General features: G+C 41.6%; 1 protein-coding gene across 4 annotated transcripts in view; it reads left to right on the top strand.

Annotated features, from left to right (window-relative positions):
* LOC139418943 (guanine nucleotide-binding protein subunit beta-4) overlaps window positions 1-19939 on the top strand; it is a 35109-nt gene extending 15170 nt beyond the window's left edge. For 2 of the 4 annotated variants that reach the window (XM_071168771.1, XM_071168851.1), the window contains exons 2-10: window positions 9593-9720; window positions 9965-10003; window positions 12039-12145; window positions 14070-14133; window positions 15564-15726; window positions 15979-16045; window positions 17879-18080; window positions 19186-19402; window positions 19670-19939. In XM_071168771.1, the coding sequence (XP_071024872.1) occupies window positions 9664-9720; window positions 9965-10003; window positions 12039-12145; window positions 14070-14133; window positions 15564-15726; window positions 15979-16045; window positions 17879-18080; window positions 19186-19402; window positions 19670-19776 (1023 nt within the window). In that variant the 5' untranslated portion in view covers window positions 9593-9663 and the 3' untranslated portion in view covers window positions 19777-19939. The remainder of the gene's footprint in view (window positions 1-9592; window positions 9721-9964; window positions 10004-12038; window positions 12146-14069; window positions 14134-15563; window positions 15727-15978; window positions 16046-17878; window positions 18081-19185; window positions 19403-19669) is intronic. The other 2 variants (XM_071168942.1, XM_071169026.1) reach the window with 1 other exon arrangement.
* The last annotated feature ends 738 nt before the right edge of the window (window positions 19940-20677 follow it).

The following is a 20677-nucleotide window of genomic DNA, read 5'->3' on the forward strand; positions in this document are numbered from 1 at the left end:
TGAGAGTCCCATAGGGTGGTGAACAATTGGCCCAGTGTCATCTGGGTTTGGTCGGTGTTGGTCGTCATTGTAAATAAGAATTTGTATTTAACTGACTTGCCTAGTTTAAAAAAATGTCATCCCAAAACCACCGCACCTGCTCACACACAACACAAACAAAATGTTGTTTAATTCCCCACAAGACTGACATTTCATACTCACATCACACTCTGTGTGACGTGACCAATATCTACCACTCCAAACATTCACAACCATGGCTTTTGACTATTACAGTGGTTTAACACAAAACACATATCAGATCAAAGTCCTATTCAGCCAGCAATACCAATTCACCAGAGACAATGTTACTTTGAAAATTAATCCAATCTTCAATTTAAAGCTGGATACATTTAAGGCTGGCACAATTACCGTATAACTGTGTAACTGACGGTTATGAATGAAGACCGTAAAACTGTCATGAAAAAAAAATATTGGTCATAACCGCAATAAAAAAATGTTAAAAAAATTTTATATATCATTTGATTTTTTTGGGGGGGTGGAACGAACAGCTGACTGAAGACGGCTGGCATTGGTGTGGTTGATTCTGTGGTAGCGTGGATTCTTAATGTGATTAAACTTGGTTGCTCCTTTGCTGAAACAAACAAGGTGTCGTAAGCAAACAGTCTACATGCCATGCTAATGTAGAAATGGTAATTTCAAGTAATGTTAAAGGTAGACACAGCAAAATGACCTTTGCCACTAGCAGTGCCGCAGATACTGAGATGAGTGAGATGCAAGACTTTGCTCCCACACAGTCACACGCAGTATCTGCCATGTACATTGGGTTCGCTTCGCACTGTTAGCATGGTAGGTTCAGACCAAAACAGCTGAGAAGTTTAGCCGAGCCTTGCACTACAAAGGTTCATTTTTGTGTGACCCACTATGCTGTTTGCTTTCTGCATTTACGTCATATCGCTGAGTCTACCGTTTAACTGATGTGGCTCTGTAATGCAGTTGAGTTTCATATTTAAAAAAAATCACAGCACATATTGATGGGTACTCTTCCTGCTTTTACTTCCTACTTTGACTTCCTGCTTTGCTCCTATGGGTACACTCGCAATGGCCGCCAGTCCACCCATTATGCCATCATTGACTTGAATGAGGATGCCAGTTCTATTCATTCTATTTCAATGTAGCACATGCAGCCAGGAGAGGAGAAGAGTGGAAAATGTGGCTACTTTGAAGAATCTCACTTTTTTTTGGTTACTACATGATTCCATATGTGTTATTTCATAGTTTTGACGTCTTCACTATTATTCTACAATGTAGAAAATAGTCAAAATAAATAAAGAAAAACCCTTGAATGAGTAGGTGTGTCTAAACCTTTGACTGGTACTGTATACAAAAGTATGTAGACACACCTTCAAATTAGTGGATTCTGCTATTTCACCCACACCCATTAAATAGTACCCGCAAAATACCAGTCTCAACGTCAACAGTGAAGAGCGACTCCGGGATGCTGGCCTTGTAGGCAGAGTTCCTCTGTCCAGTGTCTGTTCTTTTGCCCATCTTAATCTTTTCTTTTTATTGGCCAGTCTAAGATATGGCTTTTTTTTGCAACTCTGCCTAGAAGGCCAGCATCCCAGAGTCGCCTCTTCAGTGTTGGCGTTAAGACTGGTGTTTTGCAGGTACTATTTAATGAAGCTACCAGTTGAGGACTTGTGAGGCGTCTGTTTCTCAAACTAGACACTAATGTACTTTTCCTGTTGCTCAGTTGTGCACCGGAGCCTCCCACTCCTCTTTCTATTCTGGTTAGGGCCAGTTTGTGCTGTTCTGTGAAGGGAGTAGTACACAGCGTTGTACGAGATCTTCAGTTTCTTGGCAATTTCTCGCATGGAATAGCCTTAATTTCTCAGAACAAGAATAGACTGACGAGTTTCAGAAGAAAGTGCTTTGTTTCTGGCCATTTTGAGCCTGTAATTGAACCCACAAATGCTGATACTCCAGATACTCAACTAGTCTAAAGAAGGCCAGTTTTATTGCTTCTTTAATCAGGACAACAGTTTTCAGTTGTGCTAACATAATTGCAAAAGTGTTTTCTAATGATCAATTAGCCTTTTTAAATTATAAACTTGGATTAGCTAACACGACGTGCCATTGGAGCACAGGAGTGATGGTTGCTCATAATGGGCCTCTGTACACTATGTAGATATTCTAGAAAAAAATCAGCTGTTTCCAGCTACAATAGTCATTTACAACATTAACAATGTCTACAGTCGTGGCCAAAAGTTTTGAGAATGACACAAATATTAATTTTCACAAAGTTTGCTGCTTCAGTGTCTTTAGATATTTTTGTCAGATGTTACTATTGAAAACTGAAGTATAATTACAAGAATTTCATAAGTGTCAAAGGCTTTTATTGACAATTACATGAAGTTGATGCAAAGAGTCACTATTTGCAGTGTTGACCCTTCTTTTTCAAGACCTCTGCAATCCGTCCTGGAATGCTGTCAATGAACTTCTGGGCCACATACTGACTGATGGCAGCCCATTCTGGCATAAACAATTCTTGGAGTTTGTCAGAATTTGTGGGTTTTTGTTTGTCCACCCGCCACTTGAGGATTGACCACAAGTTCTCAATGGGATTAAGGTCTGGGGAGTTTCCTGGACATGGACCCAAAATATCAATGTTTTGTTCCCCGAGCCACTTAGTTATCATTTTTGCCTTATGGCAAGGTGCTCCATCGTGCTGGATAAGGCATTGTTCGTCACCAAACTGTTCCTGGATGGTTGGGAGAAGTTGCTCTCGGAGGATGTGTTGGTACCATTCTTTATTCATGGCTATGTTCTAGGCAAAATTATGAGTGAGCCCACTCCCTTGGTTGAGAAGCAACCCCACACATGAATGATCTCAGGATGCTTTACACAGGACAGATGGTAGCACTCACCTTGTCTTCTCCGGACAAGCTTTTTTTCCGGATGCCCCAAACAACCGGAAAGGGGATTCCTCAGAGAAAATGACTTGACCCCAGTCCTCAGCAGTCCAATCCTTATACCTTTTGCAGAATATCAGTCTGTCCCTGATGTTTTTCCTGGAGAGAAGTTACTTCTTTGCTGCCCTTCCTGACACCAGGCCATCCTCCAAAAGTCTTTGTCTCACTGTGCGTGCAGATGCACTCACACCTGGCTGCTGCCATTCCTGAGCAAGCTCTGTACTGGTGGTGCCCCGATCCCGCAGCTGAATCAACTTTAGGAGATGGTCCTGGCACTTGCTGGACTTTCTTGGGCGCCCTGAAGCCTTCTTCACAACAATTGAACCGCTCTCCTTGAAGTTCTGATAAATGGTTGATTTAGGTGCAATCATACTGTCAGCAATATCCTTGCCTGTGAATTCCTTTTTGTGCAAAGCACTGCCTGTTCAGGGGCAGAACGACAGGTCGGGGATTTGATCTTGCAACCTTCCGGTTACTAGTCCAACACTCTAACCACTAGGCTACGCTGCCTAGTGGTTAGATTAACAAGAATGTAAGCTTTTTGTCCGTATCAGATATGTCTTATGTCCTGGGAAATGTTCTTGTTACTTTCAACGCTAATTGCATTAGCCTACATTAGCTCAACCATCCCGAGGGGGACCAAAAACTGCCATAAAAAATACAGTTTGCAACTGCACATGGGGACAAAGATCGTAGTTTTTGGAGAAATGTCCTCTGGTCTGATGAAACAAAACTAGAACTGTTTGGCCATAATGACCATCATTATGTTTGGAGGAAAAAGGAGGAGGCTTGCAAGCTGAAGAACACCATCCCAACTGTAAAGCACGAGCGTTGCAGCATCATGTTTTGGGGGTGCTTTGCTGCAGGGGGGACCGGTGCACTTCACAAAATAGATGGCATCATAAGGCAGGAGGAACATTATGTGGATATATTGAAGCAACATCTCAAGACATCAGTCAGGAAGTTAAAGCTTGGTCCCAAATGGGTCTTCCAAATGGACAATGACCCCAAGCATACTTCCAAAGTTGTGGCAAAATGGCTTAAGTACAACAAGGTCATGGTATTGGAGTGGCCATCACAAAGCCCTGACCTCAATCCTATAGAACATTTGTTGGCAGAACTGAAAAAGCGTGTGCGAGCAAGGAGGCCTACGAACCTGACTGAGTTACACCAGCTCTGTCAGGAGGAATGGGCCAAAATTCACCCAACTTATTGTGGGAGGCTTGTGGAAGGCTACCCAAAACATTTGTCCCAAGTTAAACAATTTAAAGGCAATTCTACCAAATACTAATTGAGTGTATTGTAAACTTCTGACCCACTGGGAATGTGATGAAAGAAATAAAAGCTGAAATCAATCATTCTCTCTACTATTATTCTGCCATTTCATAATTCTTAAAATAAAGTGGTGATCCTAACTGACCTAAGACAGGGAATTGTTACTAGGATTAAATGTCAGGAATTGTGAAAACTGAGTTTAAATGTACTTGGCTAAGGTGTATGTAAACTTCCGACTGTAAGTGAAGCCTAGAAGTTGAATCGAGGCCTGGAAGCCAAAGCTACATGTGATATTACAATAGAAGGTGCTTTGAGGACATCTTGTTGAATTTCCAGTGACTTTAACCCAGCAGACATTGTGTGTGTGTGTGAGAGGCATTCTTTTGTGGGTGTATTGCGTTGTGTGTGCATGCACATGTTTGTTTTTTTCACATGTTGAATTGGGAATGCATTTATGCATGTGTGTGTCAGCGTTGGTTACAATAGTGCTGAGCAGGTGGTGGCTGTTGTCACTTGATAGAGTGTAGAGCCTTCCATCCATGGCCAGACTTAGGGCCTGCATACTGAGGTGGTGCCCAGCACTAAACAATAGGGAGCCAGTGCAGAGCTCCACATTGTCATCACTGTCTTTGTGCCATTCACTGGGCCTCTCATTTAGGGCTGGGTGATATGGCCAAAACATCATATGATGTTTTTTTTATTATTATTAAAACATTTAAAAATTGTACTTTTACCCCTTTTATCATGATATCCAATTGGTAGTTAGTCTTGTCCCATCGCTGCACCTCCCGTACAGACTCGAGAGAGAGAGGTGAAGGTCAAGAGCCATGCGTCCTCCGAAACACAACCCCGCCAAGCTGCTTGCTTCTTGACACTGCTCGCTTAACCCGGAAGCCAGCCGCACCGGGATCGAACCCGGATCTGTAGTGACGCCTCTAGCACTGCGATGCAGTGCCTTAGAGCCCTGCGCCACTTGTGATGCCTCATTTTTTGAAATGTTTACAGTATTTGATGGTATTTTTATGTTTTTGAATAATGAAAGTAAAAAATTTGCTTCATGAGTAGTGCATGACCCTAGGGTGCAACGCATGCAGTCATGGACACAAATATTTACACCCTTGTACTTTTTTCAAATAATGCACCATTTTGTCTAGAAAATTGTTGAAATTAAAACAGATTTTGGTATCCACATATGTATGTTTTTGGTGTGCAGTTGAACAAAACAAAAACAATCTGAATAATTTACTAAAAGAAATCCTAAAATGGCCCGGACAATATTATTGGCACCTTCTAGAAGTAGTTAGAAATAATGAGATTTCAAGCAGGTGATTCTCATTCACTTTGGAATTGAACCCACCCTGAAGGTGCCTGCAGTTTAAAAATCACATATTCAACCAGTTTGAGTAGAGAAAAGGACTAATTTTCCTGTTTTTTGTGTCACTGTGTACTGCAATGAGCATGGAGAAAATAAAGAAAAACAGAAAATGATCTGAGGAGGTCAGACACAAGATTGTAGCCAAACATGGACAATCTCAAGGCTACAAGTCCATCTCCAGAGACCTTGATGTTCCTGTTTCCACCGTACGTAATGTTATCAAGACGTTTAAGGCCAATGCCACTGCATCCAACCTCACTGGACGTGGCTGCAAGAGAACTTGATGGAAGATTGCAGCAAAGGATTGTTTGAGTGGTGGTGAAAGCACCTCGGTCAACTGCCACACAGATTCAAGCTGACCTTCAGACACAAGTTACGACATTGTCTACTCGCACCATCCGTCGCCAACTCAATGAAAGGGGGTTATATGGTAGGAGACCCAGGAGGACCCCACTACTGAGAGAAAGACATAAGAAAGCCTGACTGCAATTTGTCAAAACACACCTGAACATGCCAAAAATCCTTCTGGGAGAATGTCCTGTGGACAGAATGAGACCAAATTAGAGCGTTTTGGTAAAGCACACCATCTCTGTGTTTACAGGAAACAAAATTTAAGCTTTCAAAGAAAAGAACACCTTCCCTACAGTCTAACATGGAGAAGGTTCAGTGATGTTTTGAGGTTGCTTTGCTGCTTCTGGCACTGGGTGCCTTGAACTTGTGCATGGCATCAGGAAATCAGAAGAATACCAAGGTATTTTGGAGCGCAGTGTCAGACCCAGTGTCAGAAAGCTGGGTCTCCATCGAAGGTCATGGGTCTTCCAGTAGGACAATGACCACAAACCCACTTCAAAAAGAGCCCAGGAATGGTTCAAGACAACTCTGGACTGTTCAGAAGTGGCCAGCAATGAGTCCAGATGTAAATCCCATTGAAAACTTGTGGAGAGATCTGAAAACAGCAGTTAGGAGAAGGCACCCTTCTAATCTGGGAGAACTGGAGCAGTTTGACCAAGAGGAGTGGTCCAAACTGCCAGTACAGAGGTGCAGGAAGCTCATCGATGGTTATAGGAAGTAGAGATCGACCGATTAATCGGAATGGCTGTTTAATTAGGGTCGATTTCAAGTTTTCATAACAATCGGGAATCTGTATTTTTGGACACCGATTTGGACGATTTAAAAATATATATATATATATATTCATCGATATCTGCTTTTTTGGTCCTTCAATAATCGGTATCGGTGTTGAAAAATCATAATCGGTCGAGCTCTAAAAGGAAGCACTTGATTGCAGTTATTTTTACCAAAGGCTGTGCCTTTATGTTAAGTTTAGGGTGTCAATAATTTTGTCAGTGCCATTGTCTGTTTATTTTATGATTTTAAATGGATATATTAAGTTCTGAATCATAAACAACGGTTCTGTAATATTAACAGTGAAATAAAGAATTGTGGAGACCAAATACTTTGTTCAATTTCAACTTATTTTTAGGGAAAATTGAGTTGTGCAAGGGTGCCAATATTTTGGGCCACGACTGTACATTCTAAGTGATTTCAACGGGTCTTTCTCCATTCTGATTGTTTTCTACTGTTCAAATAAGCTTCAATCAAAAATAATTGTATACATTTTCATCAATTTCTTTATATCCTGCATTCATTTGAGATCATTTCCTTACTGCCATGTAGGAAGTAAGGAACTGCTGACACACTCCAGCCATGACTGGAGGAACCCAGGGCCAACCGCACCAGCATATGGTCTCACAAGTGGTCTGAGGATCTCATCTCGGTACCTAATGGCATTCAGGCTACCTCTGGCGAGCACATGGAGGACTGTGCGGCCCCCCAAAGAAATGCCACCCCACACCATGACTGACCCACCGCCAAACCGGTCATGCTGGAGGATGTTGCAGGCAGCAGAACGTTCTCCACGGCGTCTCCAGACTTTGTCACGTCTGTCACATGTGCTCAGTGTGAACCTGCTTTCATCTGTGAAGAGCACAGGGCGCCAGTGGCGAATTTGCCAATCTTGGTGTTCTCTGGCAAATTCCAAACGTCCTGCACGGTGTTGGGCTGTAAGCACAACCCCCACCTGTGGACGTCGGGCCCTCATACCACCCTCATGGAGTCTGTTTCTGACCGTTTGAGCAGACACATGCACATTTGTGGCCTGCTGGAGGTCATTTTGCAGTGCTCTGGCAGTGCTCCTCCTGCTCCTCCTTGCACAAAGGCGGAGGTAGCGGTCCTGCTGCTGGGTTGTTGCCCTCCTACGGCCTCCTCGATGTACTGGCCTGTCTCCTGGTAGTGTCTCCATGCTCTGGACACTACGCTGACAGACACAGCAAACCTTCTTGCCACATGATGTGCCCTCCTGGATGAGCTGCACTACCTGAGCCACTTGTGTGGGTTGTAGACTCCATCTCATGCAACCACTAGAGTGAAAGCACCGCCAGCATTCAAAAGTGACCAAAACATCAGCCAGGAAGCATAGGAACTGAGAAGTGGTCTGTGGTCACCACCTGCAGAACCACTCCTTTATTGGGGGGGTCTTGCTAATTGCCTATATTTTCCACCTGTTGTCTATTCCATTTGCACAACAGCATGTGAAATTTATTTTCAATCAGTGTTGCTTCCTAAGTGGACAGTTTGATTTCACAGAAGTGTGATTGACTTGGAGTTACATTGTGTAGTTTAAGTGTTCCCTTTATTTTTTTGAGCAGTGTGTGTGTGTGTGTGTGTGTGTGTGTGTATATATGTGTGTGTGTATATATATATATATATATATATAAAAAGAAAAACCCTGGAATGAAAAGGTGTCCAAACTTTTGACTGGTACTGTATCTATACATATATATATGTATAGATACAGTACCAGTCAAAAGTTTGGACACCTTTTCATTCCAGGGTTTTTCTTTATTTTTACTATTTTCTAAATTGTAGAATAATAGTGAAGACATCAACACTAGGAAATAACACATATGAAATCATGTAGTTACCAAAAAAGTGTTAAACAAATCCCAATCTATTTTATATTTGAGATTTTTCAAAGTAGCCACCCTTTGCCTTGATGACAGCTTTGCACATTCTCTCACAAATGTTATTTATTTTCCAATGTGGAACAAATCAATTCCCTAGCAGACTAATTGCTAAATCATCGAAATGGAACTTAAACACTAATTCAAGGTTGCGTCACACCACATCTGCATTGCTTGCTGTTTAGGGGTTTTAGGCTGGGTTTCTACATCTGCATTGCTTGCTGTTTAGGGGTTTTAGGCTATGTTTCTACATCTGCATTGCTTGCTGTTTAGGGGTTTTAGGCTATGTTTCTACATCTGCATTGCTTGCTGTTTAGGGGTTTTAGGCTATGTTTCTACATCTGCATTGCTTGCTGTTTAGGGGTTTTAGGCTGGGTTTCTGTATAACACTGTGACATCGGCTGATGTAAAAAAGGGCTTTATAAATACATTTGATTGATTTGATTCTGGATAGAATGCTGCAAAAATGAAAGGGGCCTGGCGCTCCAAACATTTCTGAAGAGTGCTCTGTGACCCACATTCAGGCTCCCCTAGGTAAAGGAAGTGGTCACACACACACACACACACACACACACACACACACACACACACACACACACACACACACACACACACAGCCTAGTGTTATAGTACAGTAACACCCTTCATTTGCACATCAAATCATATTCAAACAATCAATGGCCGGGCATGGAGCTAAAGCAGCACAGTGCAAAACACCAGGCCTGATTGAGTGGAAAAAGTCAGTCTATGACCTTTTGAACCAGACTGGAGGAGATTGAAGACCCAGGCCTCCCCTAGTAGTGCCTGTATCTGGGTATAGGCTGCCTGTGTCTGGGTACAGGCTATTGCCTGTACTCCACTCAGGCCAAAGCAGCCCACAGGATGTCCGTGTTTATTCCAGCCTAGGGAAGTGCTCCTCTGAAAGTTTAACTGTCTGTGTTTTGCAGGTATCAACTCGTCTGTGTGTGTTTATTTTTTTTTACAAACCCAGTATTCCTGAACACATCACAGACGGACAATGAGTGAGCTGGAACAGTTACGGCAGGAAGCAGAGCAACTACGCAATCAAATCCGGGTATGGTGTGTGTGTGTGTGTGTCTCTGTCTGTATTGAATCCTTGACTCAAGAAATCTAAACCGTAAAGATCTTTGCAGAATAATGTTTCAGATAAGCATTCGATGCCATTCCTTGGCATCTATCTATCAGCCATTCAAATCATATTATACTGGAACTACTGTCTGGAACTGCTGTCTGATATACTTAGCACCTTTCAGTCTCTCAAAACTCTGAACTTTGCCATGTTTTTTGTTTTTTTACAGGATGCTAGGAAAGCCTGTAGTGACTCCACTCTTTCACAGGTAAAGGATTACACATTTACTTACAGTTGAAGTCGTAAGTTTACATACACTTAGGTTGGAGTCATTTAAAACTCGTTTCTTTCAACCACTCCACAAATTTCTTGTTAACAAACTATAGTTTTGGCAAGTCGGTTAGGGCATTTACTTTGTGCATGACACAAGTAATTTTTCCAACAATTGTTTACAGACAGATTATTTCACTTATAATTCACTGTATCACAATTCCAGTGGGTCAGAAGTTCACATACACTAAGTTCCAGAAAATGATGTCATGGCTTTAGAAGCTTCTGATAGGCTAATTGACATCATTTGAGTCAATTTGAGGTGTACCTGTGGATGTATTTCAAGGCCTACCTTCAAACTCAGTGCATCTTTGCTTGACATCATGGGAAAATCAAAAGATATCAGCCAAGACTGATGGTATGGTAGACCTCCACAAGTCTTGTTCATCCTTGGGAGCATATTCCAAACGCCTGAAGGTACCACGTTCATCTGTACAAACAATAGTACGGAAGTATAAACACCATGGGATCAAGCACCCGTCATACCGCTCAGGAAGGAGACGCGTTCTGTCTCCTAGAGAGGAACGCACTTTAGTGCGAAAAGTGCAAATCAATCCCAGAACAACAACAAAGGACCTTGTGAACATGCTGGAGGAAACAGGTACACAAGTATCTATATCCACAGTAAAACGAGTCCTATATCGACATAACCCGAAATGCCGCTCAGCAAGGAAGAAGCCACTGCTCCAAAACCGCCATTAAAAAGCCAGACTACGGTTTGCAACTGCACACGGGGACAAAGATTGTACTTTTTGGAGAAATGTCCTCTGGTCTGATGAAACAAAACTAGAACTGTTTGGCCATAATGACCATCATTATGTTTGGAGGAAAAGGGGGGAGGCTTGCAAGCCGAAGAACTCCATCCCAACCGTGAAGCACGAGGGGTGGCAGCATCATGTTGTGGGGGTGCTTTGCTGCAGGAGGGACTGGTGCGCTTCACAAAATAGATGGCATCATGAAGCAGGAAAGTTATGTGGATATATTGAAGCAACATCTCAAGACTTCAGTCAGGAAGTTAAAGCTTGGTCGCAAATGGGTCTTCCAAAAGGATCATGACCCCAAGCATACTTCCAAAGTTGTGGCAAAATGGCTTAAGGACAACAAAGTCATGGTATTGGAGTGGCCATCACAAGCCCTGACCTCAATCCCATAGAAAATTTGTTGGCAGAACTGAAAAAGTGTGTGCGGGCAAAGAGGCCTACAAACCTGACTCAGTTACACCAGCTCTGTCAGGGGGAATGGGCCAAAATTCGCCCAACTTATTGTGGGAAGCTTGTGGATCGCTACCCGAAAAGTTTGACCCAAGTTAAACAATTTAAAGGCAATGCTATCAAATACTAATTGAGTGTATGTAAACATCTGACCCACTGGGAATGTGATGAAAGAAATAAAAGCTGAAATAAATCCTTCTCTCTACTATTATTCTGATATTTCACGTTCTTAAAATTAAGTGTTGATCCTAACTGACCTAAGACGGAATTGTTACTAGGATTAAATGTCAGGAATTGTGAAAAACTGAGTTTAAATGTAGTTGGTTAAGGTGTATGTAAACCTCCGACTTCAACTGTACATAGAAATAAGTGCATGTTGTGTGCTTGTTAAAGCCAAACATTTACCTCCATCTACATATACATGACCTGTTGGTATCCTTCCAATCGCAACCAGTAAGCAGGCTTTCAGGATAAGGAAGTTCATTGTTACACTTGAATTTGAGCCTCTTTTGACCATCTGAAATCCCAGTGTGTTTCTAGTCTTACCATGTAGACCCTGTATCCGTTTTGATTGAATATTAACCACTAAGCTAAGACTCAAATAGTTATGAAACAAACATAGCTGTGAAGCAAATGGCGTAGCTATTAGGCTATGAAATAAGATTGACATATTTGGATTGAACTCCAGACTAGCCTGAAGTTTATGAAAGGCTGTGGTGTATTATGCTGATGATGTTTCCTTTGGGCCTGGTGTCTTGGCAGATCACAGCTGGTCTGGACTCAGTGGGCCGGATACAGATGAGGACGCGGCGTACTCTCAGGGGCCACCTCGCCAAGATCTATGCAATGCACTGGGGCACCGACTCCAGGTCCGGCAATGCTACTTCTGATACTATAGTACTACTATACTTCAACTACTACAATACTTCTACTACTACTACTACAATATTTCTACTACTACTCTTCTACTACTACCATATTTATAGTACTACTACTATTACTACCACTACAATACTTGTATTACTACAATACTTCTACTACTACAACAACAATACGTCTACTACTACAATAATTATACTACTTCTACTACTACAGTACTTCTACTACTACTATACTTCTACTACTACCGATACCATAGTACTACTACAATACCTATACTATACTGCTACACTACTTAGACTATACTACTACAATACTCGTACTTTACTATTACTATACTACTACTACTATTACTTGTACTACTACTATAGTTCTACTACTGCTATACTTCTACTATTCGGCTACTATACTTATATTGACATAATACTTCTACAATACTACTACGCTTTTACTACTGCAATACTACTACTTATATAATACTACTATACTTATACCACTACTATACTTCTACTACTACTATACGTCTACTACTACTACACTAATAATATTCTACTATACTTCTACTACTACTATTACTATACTTCTATTGACATAATCATTCTACTACTACAATACTTCTATTGGTATAATACTTCTACTACTTCTACACTATTTATACTACTACAATACTTCTACTACTATACTTCTATTGATGCTGATATTTTACCTCCCTTGATTCTAAATGTTTTTGTCCTTTTTATTTTTGCCTAAGTCCTATGAGGTAACTCTAATGAAAAGCACTATAGAAATGACATGTATTATTATTAGTACTACTACTAGTTTGTACCACTACTGCTACTATACTACTAATATACTACTACCACTACGGCTGCTATACTACACCACTACTACTACTACTACCACCACTACTATCACCACTACTAAAACTCCATATTCTTAAGCACTGGCTGCTTGTGTCCTGTGGGTTTTGGACAGAAAGTCAAAAGTTCCTTTCACTGTTAGAACTGGATTGAAGCCATCTATGTGCTACTAGTTCAATACTACGCCACATGGAGCAGAGGCACATTTTTAACCAATCACTGTACTGTTGCCATGCGGACTGGTACAGTCGCATCGACTGATTTCAAATTGATACTCTGATTTTAAATGTGAGCCATTGGAGTACAAGTATGCATGTTTTACCGGTGCTCATTCGTACAGCTCCCAAATACATACGATTTGTGCATCTGCACTCTGAGTGAACCACCTGGAGGACAAACAGCCTGTGTTTATTTTATATACAGTAGTTGACATTTTAGCAGCACAGCTCTCCCTTTATTGAGCGCTTGGCTCGCTACAGATGGGGGGGGGGGGGACAGGACAACCCACTTCCTATCACTGGAGAGATGGAAACACAGACAGTGGGTGGCAGGGAAATGGGGGGGGTTGGTGGGGTAGGCGATCTCCCTCTCTCTCTCTGTCCCTAATTTTCTCTATCATTACCTCTCTATTCTTCCTCTCTCTGTCGCTCTATTGGTTTCCTTCCCCCGTCTCTCCACCTTTCTCTCACTCTCCCTCTCTTTCTCTTCCTGTCTCCCCTCTCGACTGTAGCGCCTTTTAGATAACTGAGGCAATTAATATTACATGAAATGGCTCATCCAAAGTGGTCGCTATCCTGGAAGGCTCGTACAGCGATCCTGGCATGTGGGGTGTCCCACCAGAGTGTGTGTGGGGGGGGGGGAGAGGGAAGTAGAGGTCTCCGGAGTCACACCATATTTAAACTGCTTTGGAAGCAGAAGGTTTTCTGGCTCTACATTAGTTATGCATGCATTAGGTGTCCTCTAACTAGCTCCATTGCTTTTTTTTGTATGCCAGTGTGATGTGATGACAGGTCAAACCCTTCAATATAATGAAACCATACTCTCTGTCGTCTAGGTTACTTGTAAGCGCCTCCCAAGATGGCAAATTAATCATTTGGGACAGTTACACAACTAACAAGGTAAGACTTACATTATACTGCACCTGTGTGACCTCTCTCAAATAGTGAGACGTTATACTGCACCTGTGTAACCTCTCTCAAATAGTGAGACGTTATACTGCACCTGTGTAACCTCTCTCAAAAAGTGAGACGTTATACTGCACCTGTGTAACCTCTCTCAAATAGTGAGACGTTATACTGCACCTGTGTAACCTCTCTCAAATAGTGAGACGTTATACTGCACCTGTGTAACCTCTCTCAAATAGTGAGACGTTATACTGCACCTGTGTAACCTCTCTCAAATAGTGAGACGTTATACTGCACCTGTGTAACCTCTCTCAAATAGTGAGATGTTATACTGCACCTGTGTAACCTCTCTCAAATAGTGAGATGTTATACTGCACCTGTGTAACCTCTCTCAAATAGTGAGATGTTATACTGCACCTGTGTAACCTCTCTCAAATAGTGAGACGTTATACTGCACCTGTGTAACCTCTCTCAAATAGTGAGACGTTATACTGCACCTGTGTAACCTCTCTCAAATAGTGAGACGTTATACTGCACCTGTGTAACCTCTCTCAAATAGTGAGACGTTATACTGCACCTGTGTAACCTCTCTCAAATAGTGAGACGTTATACTGCACCTGTGTAACCTCTCTCAAATAGTGAGACGTTATACTGCACCTGTGTAACCTCTCTCAAATAGTGAGACGTTATACTGCACCTGTGTAACCTCTCAAATAGTGAGACGTTATACTGCACCTGTGTAACCTCTCAAATAGTGAGACGTTATACTGCACCTGTGTAACCTCTCTCAAATAGTGAGATGTTATACTGCACCTGTGTAACCTCTCTCAAATAGTGAATGGTTATACTACACCTGTGTAACCTCTCTCAAATAGTGAGACGTTATACTGCACCTGTGTAACCTCTCTCAAATAGTGAGACGTTATACTGCACCTGCGTGAATTCCCTCTCTCAAATAACATCAACGACAAACAGACACCAGTAAAATACCTCACGCTATAGCAAACATTGCTATCCTCGTTGTCCTTGGTTCTTTTCTGCATACTGTCTTACATTCTACTCTTGAGTGATTAAGTTAAGCATGGTTGGGTTCAACTCAATTTCCAATTAGGTCATATCAGGAAGTAAATTCGCCCTGACTTAAAGTTTAAATAAAAAAGTGAATTTGTCTGAAAGAATTGCCTCCTTATTTTCTATATTTTCTAGGATATTTCTATTCCCGAATTTGAATGTCAATTCACTTCAGGATGGATCCTAACATAAGATCTGAACGCATAACTTGAACTTGGACTTTGGATGCCACAATACAGGTTATGCGTGCAGAGCTCAAGTTAGGATTTGGTCCTTTCTGAATGGACAGAATTTTCTGTTGTACAGCCCTGGTGCTAACAAGCGTTAAACAATAATGTGTGTGTGTTCCGTAGATGCATGCCATCCCGCTGCGCTCCTCCTGGGTGATGACCTGTGCCTACGCGCCCTCTGGGAACTACGTGGCGTGCGGAGGCCTGGACAACATCTGTTCTATCTACAGCCTGAAGACCCGCGAGGGAAACGTGCGCGTCACCCGCGAGCTGCCCGGACACACAGGTACACACTGGAGAAGGTTTTTTTCTTTTAAAGAGGCGGAATACTGCCATTTTAGAGAGGAAATGGAACAATTTCAACTCATCAATGTCTTTGATTGGTTCAAGCCCAGTTTATCTTATACTAAGAATATTTCATTTTAAAAAGGATGCTCTGAGAACCGCTATGAAATGTAACGGTAATGACATAATATGGTATTGATGTTAATACTGCGTATTTAGCCTGAAATGGTTATTTTCAATCTCTATTTTTCAGGCTATTTGTCTTGCTGTCGTTTCCTGGATGACAACCAGATTGTCACTAGTTCCGGGGACACAACCTGGTGAGCTTATTGATGTAGTGTGGGAGGAAGAACACAACTTGACTCTCTAGATCAGGGGTACTCAAGTACTATTCTAGAAGTTTTTAAGAGTTCATTTCCTGCAATTCTACACATTTCGCAGACTAACAAATGCCAATCCCTGACCTAAACCAAAACCATGTAAACTGGAACAACCATTTCAGTAACGGGTGGATTAGTTTAGAATTATTTAAGTTATTTATCTTTGTATAGTATGAGATCAATTAATCAATCAATGTGCGTGCAGAAACATAGATATTATATACCTGCAACAAAGCATTCTGGGAAGAATGATTATGAGGCCTCTTCCAGGTCTTTTCACACAGAGAACAGAGTGGGCTCCCGAGTGGCGCAGCGGTCTAAGGCACTGCATCTCAAGTGCTAGAGGCGTCACTACAGAGTGCTAGAGGCGTCACCCTGGTTCGATTCCAGGCTGTATAACAACCGGCTGTGATTGGGAGTCCCATAGGGCGGCACACAATTGGTCTAGCGTCGTCTGGGTTAGGGTTTGGCCAGGGTAGGCCGTCATTGTAAATAATAATTTGTTCTTAACTGAATTGCCTAGTTAAAGAAAGGTTAAATAAAATAAATAAAAAACGGAAATTAATTCAACTCAGTTGAGTAACCACAACACCGTGTAGTTTTGATTCAAATGACATTTAATTTATTCTCCACGTGGTGTCAATTTCAATCCCGCTGGTGTTAACCCTACTAGAATTAGCACTGGTGTCAACCCTACTAGAATTAGCACTGGTGTTAACCCTACTAGAATTAGCACTGGTGTTAACCCTACTAGAATTAGCACTGGTGTTAACCCTACTAGAATTAGCACTGGTGTTAACCCTACTAGAATTAGCACTGGTGTTAACCCTACTAGAATTAGCACTGGTGTTAACCCTACTAGAATTAGCACTGGTGTTAACCCTACTAGAATTAGCACTGGTGTTAACCCTACTAGAATTAGCACTGGTGTTAACCCTACTAGAATTAGCACTGGTGTTAACCCTACTAGAATTAGCACTGGTGTTAACCCTACTAGAATTAGCACTGGTGTTAACCCTACTAGAATTAGCACTGGTGTTAACCCTACTAGAATTAGCACTGGTGTTAACCCTACTAGAATTAGCACTGGTGTTAACCCTACTAGAATTAGCACTGGTGTTAACCCTACTAGAATTAGCACTGGTGTTAACCCTACTAGAATTAGCACTGGTGTTAACCCTACTAGAATTAGCACTGGTGTTAACCCTACTAGAATTAGCACTGGTGTTAACCCTACTAGAATTAGCACTGGTGTTAACCCTACTAGAATTAGCACTGGTGTTAACCCCACTAGAAGCAACCCTCAGATATAACACTGGCTTTAACCCCACTAGAAGCAACCCTCAGATATAACACTGGCTTTAACCCCACTAGAAGCAACCCTCAGATATAACACTGGCTTTAACCCCACTAGAAACAACACTCAGATATAACACTGGCTTTAACCCCACTAGAATTAACACTGGCTTTAACCCTACTAGAATCAACACTCAGATATAACACTGGCGTTAACCCCACTAGAAGCAACACTCAGATATAACACTGGCGTTAACCCCACTAGAAGCAACACTCAGATATACCCCTCAACACTTTTTACCTTAACATCTAGATTTTTACCTTAACACCTGTGTGTGTCAGACTGTAACACACACACACACACACACACACACAGGAGAAACCAGTGCACCTCCCCATTCATCATCCAATCATTTCAAGTCTCAACATCTTCCCTGTACCCTCATACCTACTCTCTTCCCTCCCTCTCTGTATCAGTGCTTTATGGGACATCGAGACGGGTCAGATGGCCACCAGCTTTACGGGCCACACGGGGGACGTGATGAGCCTGTCCCTTAGTCCCGACTTCAAGACCTTTGTCTCGGGGGCCTGTGACGCCTCCTCCAAGCTGTGGGATGTCCGGGACGGCATGTGCAGGCAGTCCTTCACTGGCCACGTGTCCGACATTAACGCTGTCTGCGTGAGTAGTAGACCCAGGAGTTATATAGTGTTTTGATATTCATATCTTTTACGTTGTAGGATGGTAATTAACATACAGCACACAAACATGTTATCATAAAGCTTTCCAGACCAGATACCACAAATATTATATTTGGTATATCACATTCACTTTTTTTTGCTAACATCGCCAGAAAACGATGCAGATTTGTCTGACAATGTAATCTGATTCTTATTCAAGTAAAAAGAAGAACCTGAAAATGGATTGTAGGATATAAAGAAACTAAATGGGTTTTTCTACAAATAGACTACATTTTGGGTAGTTTAACATGTTACATTCTGTCATAAAGAGTACATGTTCAACTTCATAAAAAAACAACAAGCGTCCCGTCTCAACGGGTAAAATTTAAAAAAGACTATAGTAAAGTGCCATTTAAAGTGCAATTAAGTAACAGGTTAGACTGTATCACAGTTGAGGCTTTTATTTTAAATTTGTCATAAATCCCCTTGTGACAGGGAAGCTTGTTGTGTGCAACAGGGATGGGCAATTGAATGAAAGCTTCACAAACAGCCTAGAAATGTTTTAACAATTCACTTCATTCTGGTTGCTGTGTTATGTTTCAAGCACTCCGTTTTCCACCACAAAAAAAATAAGGGAAAAAAACACGATTTGACTATTATCTGTATAATTCCAGGTATCTCCATCTTGCCAACTAGCGACACATTTGAACCATTCTGGAAGTTGGTTCCAGTGGTGAACAGCTTTTACAGAAAATTCTTACTTTAACATCACGATCACCTTACACTAACATAGATTATTATAAAACATCATGTCACATTAGATGAAGCAGTGAGTGTAGAAAATTTGTAAGATAAAGTACACTGTTATAACTTAATTCACTATACCGAACCCATTCTCTCTGTTATAACTTAATTCACTATACCTAACCCATTCTCTCTGTTATAACTTAATTCACTATACCTAACCCATTCTCTCTGTTATAACTTAATTCACTATACCTAACCCATTCTCTCTGTTATAACTTAATTCACTATACCTAACCCATTCTCTCTGTTATAACTTAATTCACTATACCTAACCCATTCTCTCTGTCTTTGTGGTGCAGTTCTTCCCCAACGGCAACGCCTTTACCACGGGCTCGGACGACGCCACCTGCCGCCTGTTTGACCTGCGCGCCGACCAAGAGCTGATGATGTACTCGCACGACAACATAATCTGCGGCATCACCTCAGTGGCCTTCTCCAAGAGTGGTCGTCTGCTGCTGGCCGGCTACGACGACTTCAACTGCAACGTGTGGGACACCCTCAAGGCCGAGCGTGCAGGTAGTGGAGAGGGCCGCACCAGGCCACTAATTCAAATCCCTTTTAAAAAACATTTTAAACACAACCTTTCTTGGTCCCCCCTTAAGGTTTTGTGCTAGGGATTCATTTGGCAGTTGCACTCATCGACGGAAACGTAGTCGGTACATAGTTGGTCAAACACTGGCTGTACGTTGACTCACAATGACTCCCCCTTCTATTGTTCCCCTTGCTCTCTCCATCTACACCTCTCTCTCTTCTCTCTCTTCTTCTCTCTTCTTCTATTTCTAGGTGTCCTGGCCGGTCACGACAACAGGGTGAGCTGTTTAGGCGTGACAGACGACGGCATGGCTGTAGCCACGGGCTCATGGGACAGTTTCCTCAGAATCTGGAATTAAACCCTCCAGCTCACGTCCTCCTCTCTCCCCCCTCCACCATTCCACCCACTCATACTGCTGGGCTTGGACTTGAGGGTGAACACTGTCTCCCACCACCAACGTCCCGTCCACCACCATCCACAGCCAGAGTAACAACTCTTTCTACTCACTTATTAATTACACAGAGCTCTCAGTACCCACAGTTAGAATGACCAATCAAAGAAAAATGAAAAAGAAAAAAAACAACCTCGCATCCCCCTCTTGTTTTTGGACAGGTGAAGCACTAGAGCGCATGTTACCGTGGTTACCGCCAAATTAGAGGACAGTCCCGTGTGTAATATGTAAATGTATATATAAATACAGTATATATGCATAGCATTATGTGTGTGTGTGTGTGTGTGTGTATATATGCATATATAATGTGTATGTATATATAAATACAGTATATATGCATTGTGTGTGTGTGTGTGTGTGTGTGTGTGTGTATATATATGCATATATAATGTGTATGTATATATAAATACAGTATATATGCATAGCATTGTGTGTGTGTGTGTGTGTGTGTGTATATATATGCATATATAATGTGTATGTATATATAAATACAGTATATATGCATAGCATTGTGTGTGTGTGTGTGTGTGTGTATATATATGCATATATAATGTGTATGTATATATAAATACAGTATATATGCATAGCATTATGTGTGTGTGTATATATAATGTGTATGTATATATAAATACAGTATATATGCATAGCATTGTGTGTGTGTGTGTGTGTGTGTGTGTGTGTGTATATATATATGCATATGTATATATAAATACAGTATATATGCATAGCATTATGTGTGTGTGTGTGTATATATAATGTGTATGTATATATAAATACAGTATATATGCATAGCATTGTGTGTGTGTGT

This window comes from Oncorhynchus clarkii, chromosome 1, assembly GCF_045791955.1.
Source record: "Oncorhynchus clarkii lewisi isolate Uvic-CL-2024 chromosome 1, UVic_Ocla_1.0, whole genome shotgun sequence".
Taxonomy (NCBI): Eukaryota; Metazoa; Chordata; class Actinopteri; order Salmoniformes; family Salmonidae; genus Oncorhynchus; species Oncorhynchus clarkii.